The sequence below is a fragment of the Cotesia typhae genome, unplaced genomic scaffold (genome assembly GCF_013202065.1).
Source record: "Cotesia typhae breed Kobodo isofemale line unplaced genomic scaffold, CoteBio_Ctyphae scaffold_152, whole genome shotgun sequence".
Classification (NCBI taxonomy): Eukaryota; Metazoa; Arthropoda; class Insecta; order Hymenoptera; family Braconidae; genus Cotesia; species Cotesia typhae.
Genome location: NW_027423776.1, coordinates 9,243,069 through 9,260,658, shown reverse-complemented (window position 1 = coordinate 9,260,658; position 17,590 = coordinate 9,243,069). Strand labels below are relative to the sequence as shown.

The window sequence follows — 17,590 nt, the reverse complement described above, 5'->3', positions numbered from 1 at the left end:
TTCTTCATTATTTTAGAAGAAGAAATATTAAATTAAAAATTTGTTTTTCATTTTAAATTTTTTAATAAAAAAAAAATTTTAATATTGTTTTAAGAAAAAAAAAATATTTTGATGAAGATATATGTTCAATTTTATAAAAAAAAAAAAAAATTCTTGTTTTTTTAACTTTCTGTATAACAAAAAAAAATGTTTTTCAATTTTTTAAAAGAAATGATTTTTTTTTCTTCATTTTTTTCAAAGAAGAAATATCTTATTGAAGATATTTTTTTTTAATTCAATTTTCCATAAAAAAAAAATAAATTAATTAATTCACTGTCACTAAATAAAATTAAGCCAGTTTTTTTTTTATCAAAAACGATGATAAATAGAACTATGTGTGTAATAATATTATATCACAAAATGATTAATAAACCCTAATCGAGCTTAGACTAATTTATATAGAGATATTTGGTATTTAGTAACAAATAATTGTAAAAAAAAAAAAACGACTACTATTAAAAAACGTATTGCTATAATAAAAAAGTCTAATAATAATAATAATAATAATAATAATAATAATAATAATAATAATAATAATAATAATAATAATAATAATAATAATATTCTAACGACTAAGTATAATAATTATATTCAAATGCTCAGCTATCTTCCCGGAGTGCTTTGTTGGTGAACTGGTACAGCGGTGAAGGCCCGTAATCCAGCATTGGAGCCAAGCTGATGACTAATTTCAGGATTACCGTTCCCCAGTCTCAATCCCGTACTGATAGAAGGCGAGTTCGAGGACCTGTTGTGCGCGGGCTGAGGACATTTCTCCAGATGATGATGGTGTGAGCGAACTGCAAGTCTGCTGACGTGAACAGGAATCGGTACCACAATTCTTGGGCCGTTTCCAGGCTGGCCATTATGCCCGTTCCGACCCACAGAACCTGCGCTGCCTGCAGTCAGGCCTGCTTTTACGCGCTTCCACTTTGCGCGACGGTTCTGGAACCAAATTTTCACCTGGACTTCAGATAATTTGAGTGTATTCGCGATGTGTGAGCGCTCTGTGAGGCTGAGGTATTTTTTCGCATGGAATTCACGCTCGAGTTCCAGTAATTGCTCAGAGGTAAATGCTGTTCTTCTTCTTCTGGCTTTGCTATTATTTGCCGAGGATCCTGTTGAATTCGATGACTCTCTGCGGGCACTTCCGATGTCGTTAACACCCTCGTCGTCACTTTCAGCTGACATTCTACCGCTTTCTGAGTCTGAAATAGATACATTATTGGCAATTAGCTTTATTTTTTTTTACATGAAAAATTATGGACTATAAACTATTATTATTATTTTTAAGATTAAAAAAAAATTAATTTTTTTTTCAAATTAATTTTTTTTTTTTTTTTTTTTTTTTTTTTTAAATAAAAAGTTCTTGATAGGAGTTTTGAACGACTTGTTATAAATAATTTTTAAAATTGGACAGAAAAAAAATTTATTTGAATCGAGAAAAAAATTCTTAAACCAAGAAAAAAATTTTGAAAAATTTAATTGTCTTGGATCAAGACAAAAAATTCTTGAATCAAGTAAATATTACATCAAGATTTTTGCATCAATTTTGAATGACCGCAAGAAGTTTTGACTTCATGGCCAATTAAATAAATAAATAATAAATAACATTATGATAAAATAATTAATTTATTATAATAAATTATCAGAGTACAGTACTCCCTCCCTAAAATATAACAGATTATATTTTTTTCTCTTGTTAAGAACTAATGGAAAAATTGAGGCACATTTAAAATGTCAAAGAGGGGGGGGGGGGCAATGTAATGTTAAATAGATTAAAATTTCAAGCTAGATAAAATTTGTTTGTTTACTTATTTTCTTTTCTAGATTTCAGTGTCGTCATATGTCGAATATTAATCCACATAATTAAGATAATTTTTCAACGGAGATATCTATATTATAAAATGACTTTTTAAAGGGAAATTTGCTACCATTAGACAGGAAATTTTTTTCAACGATATTAAATTTATCATTTGAATGATTAAAAAAATTAGAAAAATTTTATTTTAAAATAAAATAAAAAAAATTAAATTTTATATATTTTTTAATGATAGTCAATTTTTGATGTCAAATTTTTGAAGAAATTTTTAACTAGTAGTTTGTTAATTTTATAAATTTTTTTCGTGGCATTTCTCAACTAAATAATTATAAATTGATCTTGTCATAGGAATATTTTTTTTAATTTATATCAATAGTACTTAAATTATGTTTTTAATGATTAAAAATATCGAAAAATAATTAACCTAAATTCCTTTTATTTCTACTTTGTAATTCTCAGCACTAATTTATTATTATTATTATCATCATCAATAATGTTATTATTATTTAATTTAACAATAGTAGTAACTTAAAAAATTTATATTAATATTTTTATGATTACAAATTCATTAATAATACTATCACCTATCGTAAATTATAATTAATGCTAATGGTTTTAATGAGATATACGATAAGTAGGTTGCAATTAAACTATTAAAATAAGATAACTTAAATGATAATTTATCAATTTTAAATAAATACACCGAGCACTTAACAGTTACCAAATAAATCAATTAATTAATTGATATGACACATTTTTGTTAGTAATCTGTCTTGAAGATCTTTAGATTATGATTTATTAATGCGTCAGGGAGTTCGTTGGATTTCATTTGTAATACGTCAAGTAGGTTTTACTTTAAGTATAACACGTCAATTACACATCACCAATATTCTTTTTTATGAAAAAAAATTACAATTAATAGATTAGATTTAACTATGTGAGTTAAAAATAAATCCATTGATGACCGATTTCTAGTAATTGACAAATTAATGAAAAAATTTATTTTACAATTATAACAAAACAATTTTTGTTATTGATTTTATATCTATTTAAAATCTAGTTATCAGAATTGCCGGTTGATAATAAATTAATTTCTTTTAAATAATAAAAAAATGCCTCATCAAAATTTGTACTCCAGTGTAAGTTTTCTTTTGCTTTACATAAATTACTTCACACTTCGCAAGCAATAAAACAATATTTAAGTATAATCCATGCGTGTTTACGCCTATTCATTTCTCCTTTTCTTTTTACTTATAAAACTTATAAACTTCTGATAGAATCAAATAGTCGCTGAAGTACTTGTTATTATTATTTACAGAATATCAATGACTAAATTAAAATTTCTTACACAGTAAAAAAAATTAATTTATTAACATTAAAAATATTTCTTCAATATTAACAAAATAAAATTTTATTTTATAATATTTATGTAAATATAAATTTATATACTTTGTAGATTCTCATCCATTTTTTTACGAAATATTAGACAACAATTTTTGGGAATGTAGAAAATAGCAAAAAAAAATAGCAATAAAAAATTTAAAAAAATTGAGTCGATTAAATTTTAAAATCTTAGTTAAATATTTTGCATAAAATTTATTTTTTCTCAACAATATTAAACTTACTACTTAAAAAAAAAAAAAAAAAAAAAAAATTAAAGAAGAATATTTTTTTCACGAAAATTATTTGGCTGCTTGTTTTAATTTAAGAATTTTTTTACGTGATTCAAGATAAAGAAACTCTCCAAAATAATTGTTTTTTTTTTTTTTTTTTTTTTTGATAAACTTAATTTTTTTGTTCAATGTATTCTTCATTTAAAAATAAATTTCTTCATTAAAAATACAAAAAAAAAATCTAATTCAAAATTTATTTCGAAAAATACTAAACAATAAAACAGAATTTGGAAAATTGTTATTTCTCTTCAAAGTCTGCAATATTAAAAATAAATCAATGTCATTTCAGAAATTATTGGAAGAAATATATTTCATCTTGTTTAAAAATATTAAATTGCTCCGTAAAATTAGTAAAATTCTTAAATAAAGAATTTTTTATCTATATCTTCTTTGTAATAAAACTGAATATTTCGAAGTAAGTTTAAATTTTTTCTAAAAATACTTTTCTTGAATGAAATATTCTTTTTTAAGCATATTTTCATGTAAAATTATTTGTGTTCGATCGAAAATTATCCATTTGAAAATTTTAAAAAAGAAGTAATTAATTTTTCTCCAATTTGATAACAAAAAAAAAAAAAATAAAACCAAAATTCTTATAATAAAATGACAATAACAAATAGTAAAACAACACAATTGAATTACCGTAACAAGTGAACAATAAATAACTAATAAAAAATCACAATAAAATATTGAGTCGACTAGTTGAAAGTTATCGGGATTGCATCTCGCTAATTTATTGACGAGGTTTCGATTTACAAATTAATGTAAAATAAAAGATCTTAAGACCTATTACCGATTCCGAGTACTTTGCATATTCTACGGTTTTAAATTTGCGATATTACTGTGTAATATAAGCTGTGAAGGTACATCCTCATATATATCCATCACTTACACATCAAGAATCAAGAATAAATGTTAAAATGAAACGTCTTTACACTCAACGACAATTGTCGATCGATTTATCGCATGTACACTCTAATATTTACCTCGACGACATACCGCTCAAGATATAAATGTAAGAGTAATTAAATCGACGTTAAAAGAAGTATAACGATCATCAAAGTACTCATAAATTTACTTTTAATTTTTAATCTATATATTTGTGACAATTGCAGTTAAAAAGTTAATTGACATTTAGAAGTATGTACTTCATATTTGAGATTTCAGGTGTTAAATATGACTAACAACTTTAAAAAGTAAATTAATAAAACTTAATTTAGGTTATCATGCAATTTGCAGATGGACGACTTATCCTGTTCAATAATAAATATACCTCGCCGTCGACATGTTACTTTCAAAAATCAACTTCGTGTTATATTTATTATATTTATTATACCAATTGAATCTTCGAGAGAACTCGAGTTTAAATGAATAATTTATTTATATATAAAGCGAATAAAATCCGACGTTCAATATTTAAGTGAAAATTACATTTTTAGACGCGTGGATTTATCTATTATCGATTCGCCTTCTATTCAGTAATACATTGCAGTATTGTACATTATACTTTATCGTGTATGGTATGATGTATATATACATAGGTTAATTTCAGAGCTTGTTCAATGTTCCATCTTTGATATAATAGTTAAACGATGACCTGAATGAAATAACGGGGATTTTTTTTTTAGAATACATCAATTGAACTTTAAATATTCAACGTTTAATAATTAGTGGATTTATATTACTCTTATCTCTTGTCGGATCTGAATGTATGGAAACTTTGTTATATTTAATAGATACCTGATTTATTATTTACTGCAGATGTGCAAATTATTGACGTCTCAATGGTATTTTATTGATACAATTATTCATTATTCAAATTTATAAGGAATGAGATCGTGGATATATGTTTATTAACAATTATTTCACGAGTGTTTTATTTTCAATAATAATAATAATAATAATAATAATAATAATAATAATAATAATAATAATAATAATAAATTTTTCAATAAAGATAATTTAAGATTTCTTCTTACGAAAATTATCTTCTATATAATTAAAATAAAAATTTTTTGATTTTAAATTTTTTCACAAAAATTTATAAAATTTGAGTTATTATAATAATAATAATAATCATTATAATAATGAATTATTGAATAAAAATCATTTAAGATTTCTTCTCATAAGAATATTCTTCTTTAATTAAAATAAAAATTTCTGGTGACTTAATCTTTAAATTTTTTTACAAAAATTTATAAAACCTTTTATTGTTATTATTATTATTATTATTATTGATTTAAAGATTCAGAATGGTAATTCAGATTTTTTGACTTTACTCATTTGCGGGGATGTTAACTGATCCTCCCATGTCATGTCCAAGGCGATAGGGTCTTTTGCTATTTGGGAAAGACCAGCGGTAAAAAACGGGCAGATGTTTGCCGATTTGTCAGTTCATGAATGTTTAATGAAAGTTTGTAAAAAATTTGAAAAATGGTGACCTTGCAGGTTACGAGGTTACGTAAAACTTCCCACTATTTACTTTTTCAAATTGACTATCTTAAACATTTTGTAAAAATTACTTAAAAAAAAAAAAAAAAAAAGTGACTAAAAGTTTCATGTCATTATAAATGAAAAATCTAAATAAAAAAATTATTCAAACCAATTTCTTCTTTGTATAATTTAAATAATTTTAGTGGAAAATAAACTATTTAGGGTTTAATTTTATGAATGACGAAATTTGAATAGCTTTAAGGAAATAATAATTCATTTTTTAGATACTAAATCGATTATCAGTAACGACCAGACGATGACCTTATTTTTTAAAATAGCTTATATTAGATAGAGTTAGAAACTCCATCGGGTTTTTGTTTTCTATTAATCTATCCGTTCAGAATGATTCTGTAGCATAAAATAATGTTAAATTAAATGTTAATATTATATTAAAGTGCCTGATCTCTATAGCGGAAGTAATTAATGATGACACGAAGTTTAATTATGAAATGGATTTAAAATTTAATTTTAGTGAATTAATACACATAGAATCGCGGTTAAAGTTGAGATGTCATATCTACTTGTTTCTGAACGGAAATTCGACGATAAAATAATTAGCTTCATTAGATCTTGGAGATGAGACATTTATTTCATTTTTTTGATTAGTGAATATGGGTCATAAAGCTTAAATTAATCAGAATTTAATCATTTTATTGTGAAATAATTACTCAAAAATCTTAGAAGAATAGTTTTTAATTACGATAAAAAAATTAATAATTAACTTTTAATATATTTCTTCAGTAAGAAATTGGAGGTATTATATTTTTTATTATTCAATTATGAGAAATATTAATTTTTGGGTATTTTAATTTAATTTTAATTTTAACAATTTTTATTATTGATCAAAAATTTATTTGCAATAATTTTTATATTTCTTCTTCAGTATTAATTCAAGAAATTAAACTTTAAAATTAAATATTTTATCAGAATAATATTAAATATATTTTTTCAATATAATTTAATGATATTTAATCAATGAAACATTTAAAAAAAGTTATTACTTTGATAAATTTGTATAAAAAAAATTGTTCTAGAGATTTTATTGAAATTTAATAATGTTTTTTTAATTTTAAAGCATTTAAATTGCTTTTTTTTAAATGGGCAAAAGAAATTTAATAATAATAATAATAATAATAATAATAATAATAATAATAAAAATAAAATCTAATGAAAAATTATTATTTAATTAAATTAAAAATTTTAATTATATCATTAAATTATTTTCACAAAGAACTTTTTATTAAAAAAAAAAAAAAAAAAAAAAAAAATTCCAATTATTTTTGACAATTTAAAAAATTATTATAAAAATAATAATAATAATAAATTTTACAATTTATACCATAACTATACATTGCAATATTGAATTACGACGGTTAAGTAACATGTACGACAAGTAATTTGCCTCTACAGCAGAATAAGATAATTTTCTAGCCAGCTCGATAATAGACTCATTTCGCTTTAAATAGTAATTTTACTCTAATTCTTAATCCAATGTCCTTTAAAACAGAAAATAAAAAAAAAAAAACTAATAAAAAACCCAGTATCATCTATCATCGCGTTTATTTTATAAAATTCATTTCATTAAGGATAATAGCTTTTTAATGTTTCAAAGCTATTAAATTTTTTAAAAACTATATGTTTACTTATAAATTAACGATAATACAACAATTGGTATATTAGCTGTAATTGATAATAATTATTAAAGTAATTAAAAAGATATTAATGAGTGACTAGGTGTCCGGTAATTGTGACGTAAAACCTTTGAGCATTAATTTTAAAAAACCACATCGTAAATTTGATAAGAAAAATTAATGTTTTTGTTCATTAATACCGGACTATTAATTTATAAATAGTCGCGTGAAATATAGATCAATGTTGCGCATGACAACAAAACTTAAATTTTTAGTAATTAATTTTTTTTAAGAAGTAATATCAATTTTAAAAAAAAATAATAATGAAAAATCTATTGTAACATAATAAACAAAATGCTTGGTGATGAATTCGACGAATTTTTTAGCCAGTCTCGCATATAAATTTGACCTGCGGCATTACATCAATGAAAAATAATCGGTCATTCACGACTCGTACCCATCGGATACGTGATGAACGATAAAAAACAATTTTATTTCTTTTTTTAAGTGTTTCAATGTGTTGCGACACATTAATAGAATCAAAGTAAAGTACTCGAGTAATTAATACCGAGTATTGGTGAATTATCTTTACTACTTGGTAGTTTTATAATAAAAATTAATATCTTGCTCGTTAACGCTAACTAATAGTCTTCTTGTTATTATTAATTCTTCGTAGAGTCGCGTGATAAATTTCAGGGTCGTAATCAGAGTCTTTAATTATGTCATTACAATTAGTAATTGAAGTTCAGCCAATTAATTAATTAATTAATTAATTAATTAATTAATTAAAAATAAACCTACCGTGCTGTGACTTGGATAGATACTGGACTGGAGACAAGCTTCCATCGTCTTCTTCACTGTCGGTCAGAACTGCGTTGCTGTTGATGTTCCCCGCGTCGCGGTGTCCCGGGTAATCTGCACCCTGAAGGTGATGCAGTCCGGAGAGACTCAGGTTTAAACTACTTGATGATAAAGGATTGCTGTTTTGGTGAGAGGGATAGTTTGCCGACGGAAGTGGCGGCATCAGTGGCCCGCAAGTTATGCTTCCGTCTCCACCGTGCATTCTCATGGGTAACCAGTTGTAAGCTGCATTGTACAAACTCAATGGCACCGCAAATCCTGTAATTTATTTATTTATTTATTAGTTTTAAGTAAACTGTAATAAATACACAGAAAGAAAGAAAGAAAGTCTTGAGTTAAGCTTAAATTTTCTTAAATCAAGAAAATTTTAAGGAAGATTGAAAATTTCTTGAATGAAGTTGAATTTTTTTAAGTCAAGAAAATTTTTTCTTGCTCCAAAATAATTTCAGTCTTTTTTTACAATTTTCTTGGTTTAAAAAAAAATTTTTTTTCTATGTAATAGTCGATTTATAATAAGTAATGATCAACTGTTAAAAATTACCATTTCAAACAGTAAAATCATGATTTTAATAATTTATCATTTAAATGCTACAATTTATTTTTTACATGGACTATATATTAAAACGGCAATTTTTACTGTTTGAAACTGTAATTTTTTAAGATGAAAGAGTCATCATTTTGATATTAAATTATAAATTGTGGCTTTTACACTTTCTACATCAAATTCTGTAATATTTATATTTTTGCCACCCCAAAGTCCGCTTTTTAATTGAAACTATATAAAAATTAATCGAAATCCGGGTGAATTTTACAATTTCAGTTATATGTGAGTCACTCATGGAGTTATTGGTCTCTTTAAAATCGATTTCAACTGCGCTGATTAATTATTCATGTATCCTCGTTTCATTCACTTGAAATATAATTTTAATTCAATTATAAAACCAATAAATGTCATACTCAATGTTTTAGAGGAATTTCAAATATATCTAGAGCAATTATCAGTCCTGTTCGATTAATATTGATTTATTTTAATTAATTATTTTAGTTGAAAAATTATCAACATTAATGCAAGGTTTTGTGACAGTTTTGGTCAATGAATAAAATAATTATATATTTTCATTAAGGGAGAAAATTATTAAATTGAACTTTATTCCAATAAAATTTAGTTACAGTTTTTTAAAAACTTTTTGACGGTAATTCAAACTTTTTAAATACATTTTTCATTGTTTTTTAAATTGAAGTTGGAAATTTTTTTAAATCAATAAATTTTAAAAAAGTTAATTTTTAAATTAAAAAATTCTAAAATTATTTATTTAATTTGTACTGATAAAAATTTATAATCTAAAATTAACGGACTTTAAATAATTAAAAAAAAAAAAAAAAAAAAGTAATTGAAATTGTAAAAAACAATTAATCGAATTTTTTGTCATTAATTTATTTAATAAACAAAATGGCTGCTAACTTCAGTGTAATTTAAAATTCTGTTGATTTAAAAATATTCTGGAACAAATAAAAAGTTGTAATAAATAATTGAAGAAAATTAAGTTAGCCAACATTTAAAAATTTTTAGAATATTTTTTTTAGTGAAAAAATTATTATAAAAAAATAAAAAAAAAAATTTCATTTGTAAAAAATTTGATAAACTGTAAGTGCAATTTTTTAAAAATATTTTTTTGTTATAATTTAATTAATAAATAATAAATAATTTAATAAATGAAAAAAAAAAAAAAAAATTAAAAATGTCGGCTGACTTAAGTGTTATTAAAATTATGAAAATTAAGATAGCAGACATTTAAAAATTTTAATAATTTATTTTATTATAAAATTATTTTTAAAAAATTTGACATGTAGAAAATTTTAAAAATGACACATGAAATTTTTTAAAAATATTTTTTTGTTATAATTTAATTAATAAATAATATATTAAATAAAAAAATTAATTTAATAAATAAAAAAAAATTAAAAATGTCGGTTAACTTTAGTATTATTTATATAAAAAATTACCTGGGAGAGCACTGGTGACAGTAGCAAGACACCGTTGCTGATAAAGAAACTCTCTCTCACGTTCAACGTCATCAATTCCTTTACCGAATTTATTATTATTAGAATTATCCACACCATTGATAAACTGTCCTTTGTTACCAATCAAACTCTCAATAGTAAAAGGTTTAGGCGCGGGCCTCGGCGTAATTTCCAAAGAATCAGTTTCTTCATTAAAATTTTTTTTTTCTTTTTCCATATTTACTTTTTTGTAACGATTACATAGCACGTAAAACTTAACTTGTTCACACGCACTAAAATAAATATAAAAACAAATTATTCCACGAATTTTAACTGAAATTCTATCCTAGAGAAGAAAGAACCCATATAAACAATAAAAAGTGCACGATGTTACCGCCGGGCTAGCTGACGGTTGACTGTCGCGATACATGCGCGAAATCCCCATGTCGGATTACACACAACAATGTATTGTAGCTTGTAGTAGGGATAGAATGAGAAAAACTCGCGTAGTAAGCTTACCCCCGTTTGAAATATATCGCGAGGCGTGGCCAAGGTCGTCGAGGAGGGACCGTTGATTGGACCAGTGTTAACCAACGGTATCATTGTTGTACCAACGGTGAATCGCAGTCGCCATCTTCGGAGAAGCTAGATCACTCAGGATTTGAGACTGTTAAATTTTCCCTCACCTGAAAAATAATTAAAATTATTATTATTATTATTATTATTATTTAGCCAGTCGATTAAATTCTCATTTTAGATTCACAATTACCTTGTCTTCTGGTAATCACTAATGTAAGTCTAAGGTAAATAATTTTATTCGCATGTCCCTCGGCGATCGTTCAAATTTTTATGACCGCTTATGTCCAGAGTGTCGATAATTGACACCTTGCCAAAGACGCATCCATTATTCACTTTTTATTTGGGAAGACATACAACATTTTATTTACTCTACCTTTTTTCCACATGACTATATTAATATTTACAATGTACAAACATAATTTATTTATTTATTTATTTGTTTATTTTTTGTATTAACTTCATCTTCATTGTCTTCTTTTTTGTTTTTGTCTCGGCTGTCTCCTTTATTTATAACTGCACTTATGTACACACGTTTCAGAGATGTTGAATCTTGGCACGGGGAATTATTTTCTGGTTAATCTTTGGCTTCTGGGCTGGGCGGGTTAGGTCGTTAGGCTTCTTTTTAACCCTCGTTAGACATTAATTGGATAGTTACTTTATGATACTTTAATTAGAACGATCAATTTTCTATACATAGTTTTTAGAAGTATTTATAGATTTTTTATTTTTGTTTTTAATTTACTAAACTTTTAAAGTTTTCATTTTTTAATTAAAAATAAAAAAAATAGTTTTAAATATAATTTTTATAATTTTATAATTATTTGCCGTCATAAATATACAGAAAAAAAGGTTACTTAAAAGAAGAAACTTTTCTTCTTTCAAGAAAATTTTATTCTGCTTAAAATTATTGTCTAAATATTTTTTTGAGTAAAAAAAATTTTATTATTCATAAAATAGTTTACTACTAAAAAAATTGCATTGTTATTTTTTTAAAAATTTCCATAGATAAATTTTTTTTTTTAATTTTTATTACTAATTTATTAATTTAAAAATAAAGTATAATTTTTAAAAATAAAAAACCTATTTAAGAAAAAAAAAAATACTCTGAATAAAAAATCTAATTTTTCTATTTATAAAACTTGAACTTTAAGGCTTCAATAAGCACCAATAAATAATGTAAAAAAAAAAAATAACAAATAGTACTAATACGTTATTCCGTTTTAATAACTATTGTTTACCCTTTGAATAGTCTGACACATTAACCTATCACCTATAGACTTTTTGTTTTCACAGCAAACTAAACCTAGTTAGCGTAAAAGTTGGCTAACAAATAAAACAACAGTTAACATTAAAAAAGTAAATAAAGAAGAAAAAAATAAAATTCTTAAAACTAATTTTTGTTCATCGATCCTTGAATTCTGGAAGAAGAAATAAATGGAGGAACGTCGAGTACTAAATCTCTTCACGCTCGACGATCTCGTACTCTAATCTTGACACACGAAGAAATTATATATTCTTGTTCTTAGGACCCACACCAATTCAGGCTCCTACATAGTCTACATTACTTAAATACTAAATATCATGTGTAAGTGGTTACGCACGTGCAGAAGTCCTTCTAATAAAAAAAATTATTTTTTTTAATTGCCCCGAGTTTTATGGACCCTGGCAAGTTTATGTACATTCACGCGTCAGCGGCTCTTTAGATCTTTTTTGTAACATATTTTTTATCTTGTTTATTATTTTTCCGATTGTTTCAATGTTTGTCTTCTCTAATTTGAATAGTTTTCTTCTTTTATCTTGTTTATTATTTTTTCAATTGTTTCAATGTTTGTCTTCTCTAATTTGAATAGTTTTCTTCTCTAAAAAAAAAATACTGCAAATGTAAATCACACTTATCATAAATTATGCTAATCAATCTTGAGTCTAGTTTAATAATTAATTTAACAATTGTGTTTAAATATTTAACAAAAAAAAAATAAAGTTTTTATGTAGACGCGCATATGCGTGAAGAAATATATATTCATAAAACTATTGCGTGCGCCGGCGTATTTTGCGAAATGGAATTTAGCGAATATTAAAGCACATGTGTAATCATAATCATATATACATAAATTTATAAAACATGCTGGCGCACGCCGTGAAGTAATACAGGATCGTAAAGAGTACATACAGTAACTTGAAATTGACGGTTGACAAATTGGTGGGCGGCAGTGAGACATATCGTTGTAAGCTTGTGCGTTTTGTAACGCGGTAATGGATTAACCGTGTGGCTTGTTATATTATATCAAGTAAAGTATAACTATCATCAAGTGTTTTTATTATTATCATTATAAATATATATATCTCCTTCTTCATTACACTTGTGGTATATACGTGGGGCTCTTGAGCACCAGTCACCCCTTTCAGGCGCTTTACCTGCTGACGACTAAAAAAAAATAATAAATTATATATTAATACGTTTGTAACATATATCTTGTATAATTATTGTTGTTGTGTTTGCGCATTACTATGACAATCGAGGAAATTATAGACGTAATTTTAATGCGTGTCCAAAAAATATTAAATTAGTACTTTGTCTTGGAGTAAAATTAGGAGAAAATAGAATGTAGTTTTTTTTTTTTTTTTTTTTTTTTTTTTTTTTTTGTAGATTGTGGATGGGTTTTTTATAAATATCCTGAATGAAAAAAAAAGAAGCTTGAGTTTAAAAAAAGAGTAAAATATGTTGGCATGTTTTTTTACGCCTCACCGCCTCGGTTTTACGCGTAATCACCATTAAAACACATTATTTTTATGAGGTACATCTATTTAAACTGTTTTGCTGTAATTTTCATATCACTTTTACTTTAATATATGTTAATATAAAGAAAAATGTGATTTATTATTATTATTATTATTATTAATTTTTAACAACAATAATAACAATAAATGATAATAATAAGAATAACTACACAGAAAAAAAAAAATTTCTTGAACTAAGAAAATTATAAAGAAGAAGAAATAATTTTGCTCCAAAAAAGAAGAAATTTTCTTGGCTTAAAAAAATTTAACTTCGTAAGAAATATCATAAGAATATTTTTTTTTTACGAAAAAATTTTTAAAACCTCATTTATAATTATTATTATTCAAGTAATTAATATTAATTAAAAAAATTAAAATTTTACAATTTTTAAAAAATTAATTTTACTAAATTATAATTAAATAATATATTAAAAATAATTGTCAATAGTCTAGACATATATCTTTATAACCAACAAGATAAAAGATAGCAAAAAGACACGTACCAGTTTAATGCAGTATGTTAATCACGCAAACAATTGATTAACCGCCAAAGCGATTGCCGACAAATTAAAAGAATACTATCGCATCTCAGTTTTTTTTTTTTTTTTATTTACCGAGATAATCTAGTCCGTGATCCGTCGGAGTTGACTCTGGCCCTACGACAAATGAATAGATTAAAATGAGATAGAACATAAGTTTAATAAAAATGAGTACAAATAAAAATAAAAATAAAAAGGGAGTTGGTCCTCTGCATCCTGAGTTCCTGACGATCACGCTTCTTTTGATCTTTACTCTTCTCTTCAGACTAAACTCTTTACTCATGACACTAAATATGTGACACAGTATTCTCGTAAATCACCGTCAAAAACACCAGGCATAGAAAAAAATTAAGATAATTAACCATCACAAATGACATTTTAATTTTATCTTCAGATGCTTAGGAATACTTACTTGTGTTTAAGTATATTAATATGTAAATTAATTTATCAAATGTAGCATTCGGAAAAAATTAAATTGTAATAAACAATTAATTTATCATTTAAACTCTACAATTTATTATTTGTATGGAAAAAAAATACTATTTCAAACAATAATGTTCGCTATTTAAAAATCGAAAATTTTTAAGTATAATAATTAATAATTTTTACTTTGATATTTATCATTTCGTATCTAAAAAATGATTTTATGATCTGTAAAAAGTATAAAATAAAGTTACTAAATTTTTAATCCAAGCAACGTCAATATTTATAAAATAAGATGGTAAATTTTAAACGCAAAGCTAAAAATTAAATTAGAATTATTGGTTTGCTTTAACTGGTAAAATATAAATTTTAAGAGTAGTATTTTTACTGTTTCAAATGTTGAATTCGAGTGTGAGACCATCCCCCTTTTCCTCATAGTATATATTGAATTGCCGTTTCAATATATAGACTAATACACAGAAAAAAAAAATTTCTTGAACCAAGAAAATTGTAAGGAAGACCGAAATTATTTTGGAGCAAGAAAAAATTTTTTTTTGCTTAAAAAAATTTAACTTCGTTCAAGAAATTTTTAATCTTCCTTAAGATTTTCTTGATTTAAGAAAATTTACGCTTTCTTTTTGTAAGACTCAAGACTTTATTTTTTTCTGTGTATATATTAAAACATTTGCACCACCCCAATGTAAATTTTTTGCTCCATTAATAATAACAAATATTAATAAAATTTTAATAAAAAAAATTTTAACTTAAACAACGGACGTGTTTTGATAAATGCGCCGGGATGTAACAAAAGAATCCTCGAAACCACGAAGTTTGTGCTGAGAGCAGACAAATAATCGTCCTTTGGACTTAATACTTGTGTCTTGGAAGCGTTTATCGCATGCCCGAGTGACTTTGCTGTGCCGTATCTATAATACAATAGATAAAACATAAATGCGCATTATTTAGATGCAAAAAGGGAAAAATTGTTCCAAGTGTTAGAATACTGAAAAATATGAATATTTAATGTGACATAAATAGATAACTCTTGAATTATTGAAGACTTACGTACAACCACTCTATTCTCTATGGCTAAAGTACACGTGTTTCTCAGAATTGTTATTGTTATATTATTTTTTCTTTTAGCGAACCCTTATTTACTGCTTTCATATTTTCATGTTTTGCTGCATCGATTATTACACTTGCGGGCTAAACTGGGGTTCAAATGATATTTTGCTGTGTTAACACCCACACCACATACATTCGTCTATGTATATTTCTTTTACTCAAGTAAATTCCACGGTGTCGGTACTCAAACGGAATATTTATGTCCGTCCTCACGAGTAAGACACTTTTTATAAACTTTACATTTAAATTTATATTTATGTATATATGTAAGAGCAACAGCCAATGGTATAAATACCCAGTAAATAAATAATATTTTTAAAAAGTTAAAAACATGGGTTAGAAAAAAAGTAGAAAATAATTTTCAATTTTTTGTATTGTTTAAAAATTCATTGAAAAAATTTTAAATAAAATGTTTTACCTTCTCGTTAAAAAAATTTCAAATTTAAAAAAATTGAACGGTGATAATGTTTTCAGTCCAACTCCCACAACTCATTTCTTTAAAGATATTTTAACAATTTTTTCATATGCACACAGAAAAAAAAATTTACTTGAATCAAGTAAATCTATATTATTTGAATTAGTGCCTTTTCAAGGTTTCATATAATTTCTCACCGATAGTAAATTTATTATGATAAGCATTTAGGCTGCATCGGATCTTGTACCTTGTATCTTGTGAACTATCGATATTTTTAAAGATATAAGCTCATCCCGATGTTACACTCATCAAGACCTTTCATTTGAGTACCCACATTAATTTTTCATATATTTATATATTTTATATATATGTATATATGAGAAATATATTAAAAATGCATGTAGGTACTCAAATGAAAGCTCTTGATGAGTGTAACATCGAGATGAGCTTATATCTTTAAAACAGTTAATATTTAAGAAATTACAGTTTAATTTAACAAAAGTAATTATTTAATGAAGCAAAATTTTATTTATTTGTATTTCACAAGTCCTGATCAGGATAATAGAACAAAATCATCAAATTATCATATCATCGGTACCTGATAAGTTTCCAAAATTTTTATTCAATCCGACATTATGAAGTGGCTGGATATCGAGTTCAAATACTCCGTTAGATAGATACAATCGAAGCTAATAAAACTGTGTTAAAAAAATATTACCAGACGTCTCATTAAAATGTAAGAAGTGTAGTACAATATTTGAATGTTCAAGTATGCGTTAAGCTTATCAGATTTTATTGATTTACTTTTTCAGGATAACTTTCAATAAAATCTGATAATTTTAAACGAGACATCATTACTTATTTAAACTTATACTTACTCTCATTATCAGAAACATTAAAGTCGAATTTATAATTCACAGGAAAATTTTCTTGACATCTTATCGAAGAAAATTAACAGTGGAAAATTTTATGAATAATTATTGAACCATTAAAGTAAAAAGTTTTAATTCACAATGTACCTGAAAAATTAAAAAAAAAAAAAAAAAATTAAAAAAATGTTTTATCATTTTTATAGAAAAATGAATGAATAAAAAAATACTTTCCTCAATAAAAAAGCGTCACATGGTTAAAAAATTATTTACCTACACAGAAAAAAAAATTAATTTGAATCAAGAGAAAAATTCTTAAGCCAAGAAAATAATTTTGAAGAAGTT

General features: G+C 24.7%; 1 protein-coding gene across 2 annotated transcripts; it reads right to left on the bottom strand.

Moving 5' to 3' along the window:
• Nucleotides 1–407: 407 nt before the first annotated feature.
• On the bottom strand, nt 408–11,412 carry Unpg (homeobox protein unplugged). 2 transcript variants are annotated; one of them, XM_074256278.1, is made up of 5 exons: nt 11,287–11,412; nt 11,037–11,203; nt 10,521–10,810; nt 8,457–8,774; nt 408–1,244 (listed from the first exon to the last, which is right to left on the bottom strand). In XM_074256278.1, the coding sequence occupies exons 3-5, from the start codon at nt 10,753–10,755 to the stop codon at nt 643–645; spliced, it is 1,155 nt and encodes a 384-aa protein (XP_074112379.1). In that variant the 5' UTR covers nt 10,756–10,810; nt 11,037–11,203; nt 11,287–11,412; the 3' UTR covers nt 408–642. The 2 variants fall into 2 exon arrangements, with proteins under 2 accessions (XP_074112379.1, XP_074112378.1); XM_074256277.1 differs by lacking the exons at nt 11,037–11,203; nt 11,287–11,412 and having other exon boundaries at nt 10,521–10,905.
• Between the last annotated feature and the right edge of the window lie 6,178 nt (nt 11,413–17,590).

What these genes read in the sequence shown, in the direction of transcription:
- Unpg (XM_074256278.1), bottom strand. Translation starts at nt 10,755, where the DNA reads ATGGAAAAAGAAAAAAAAAATTTTAATGAAGAAACTGATTCTTTGGAA. An exon ending in TGTCACCAGTGCTCTCCCAG is followed by an intron (nt 8,775 to 10,520) that starts GTAATTTTTTAT and finishes AATAAATTACAG; the next exon opens with GATTTGCGGTGCCATTGAGT. An exon ending in TCTATCCAAGTCACAGCACG is followed by an intron (nt 1,245 to 8,456) that starts GTAGGTTTATTT and finishes TATCTATTTCAG; the next exon opens with ACTCAGAAAGCGGTAGAATG.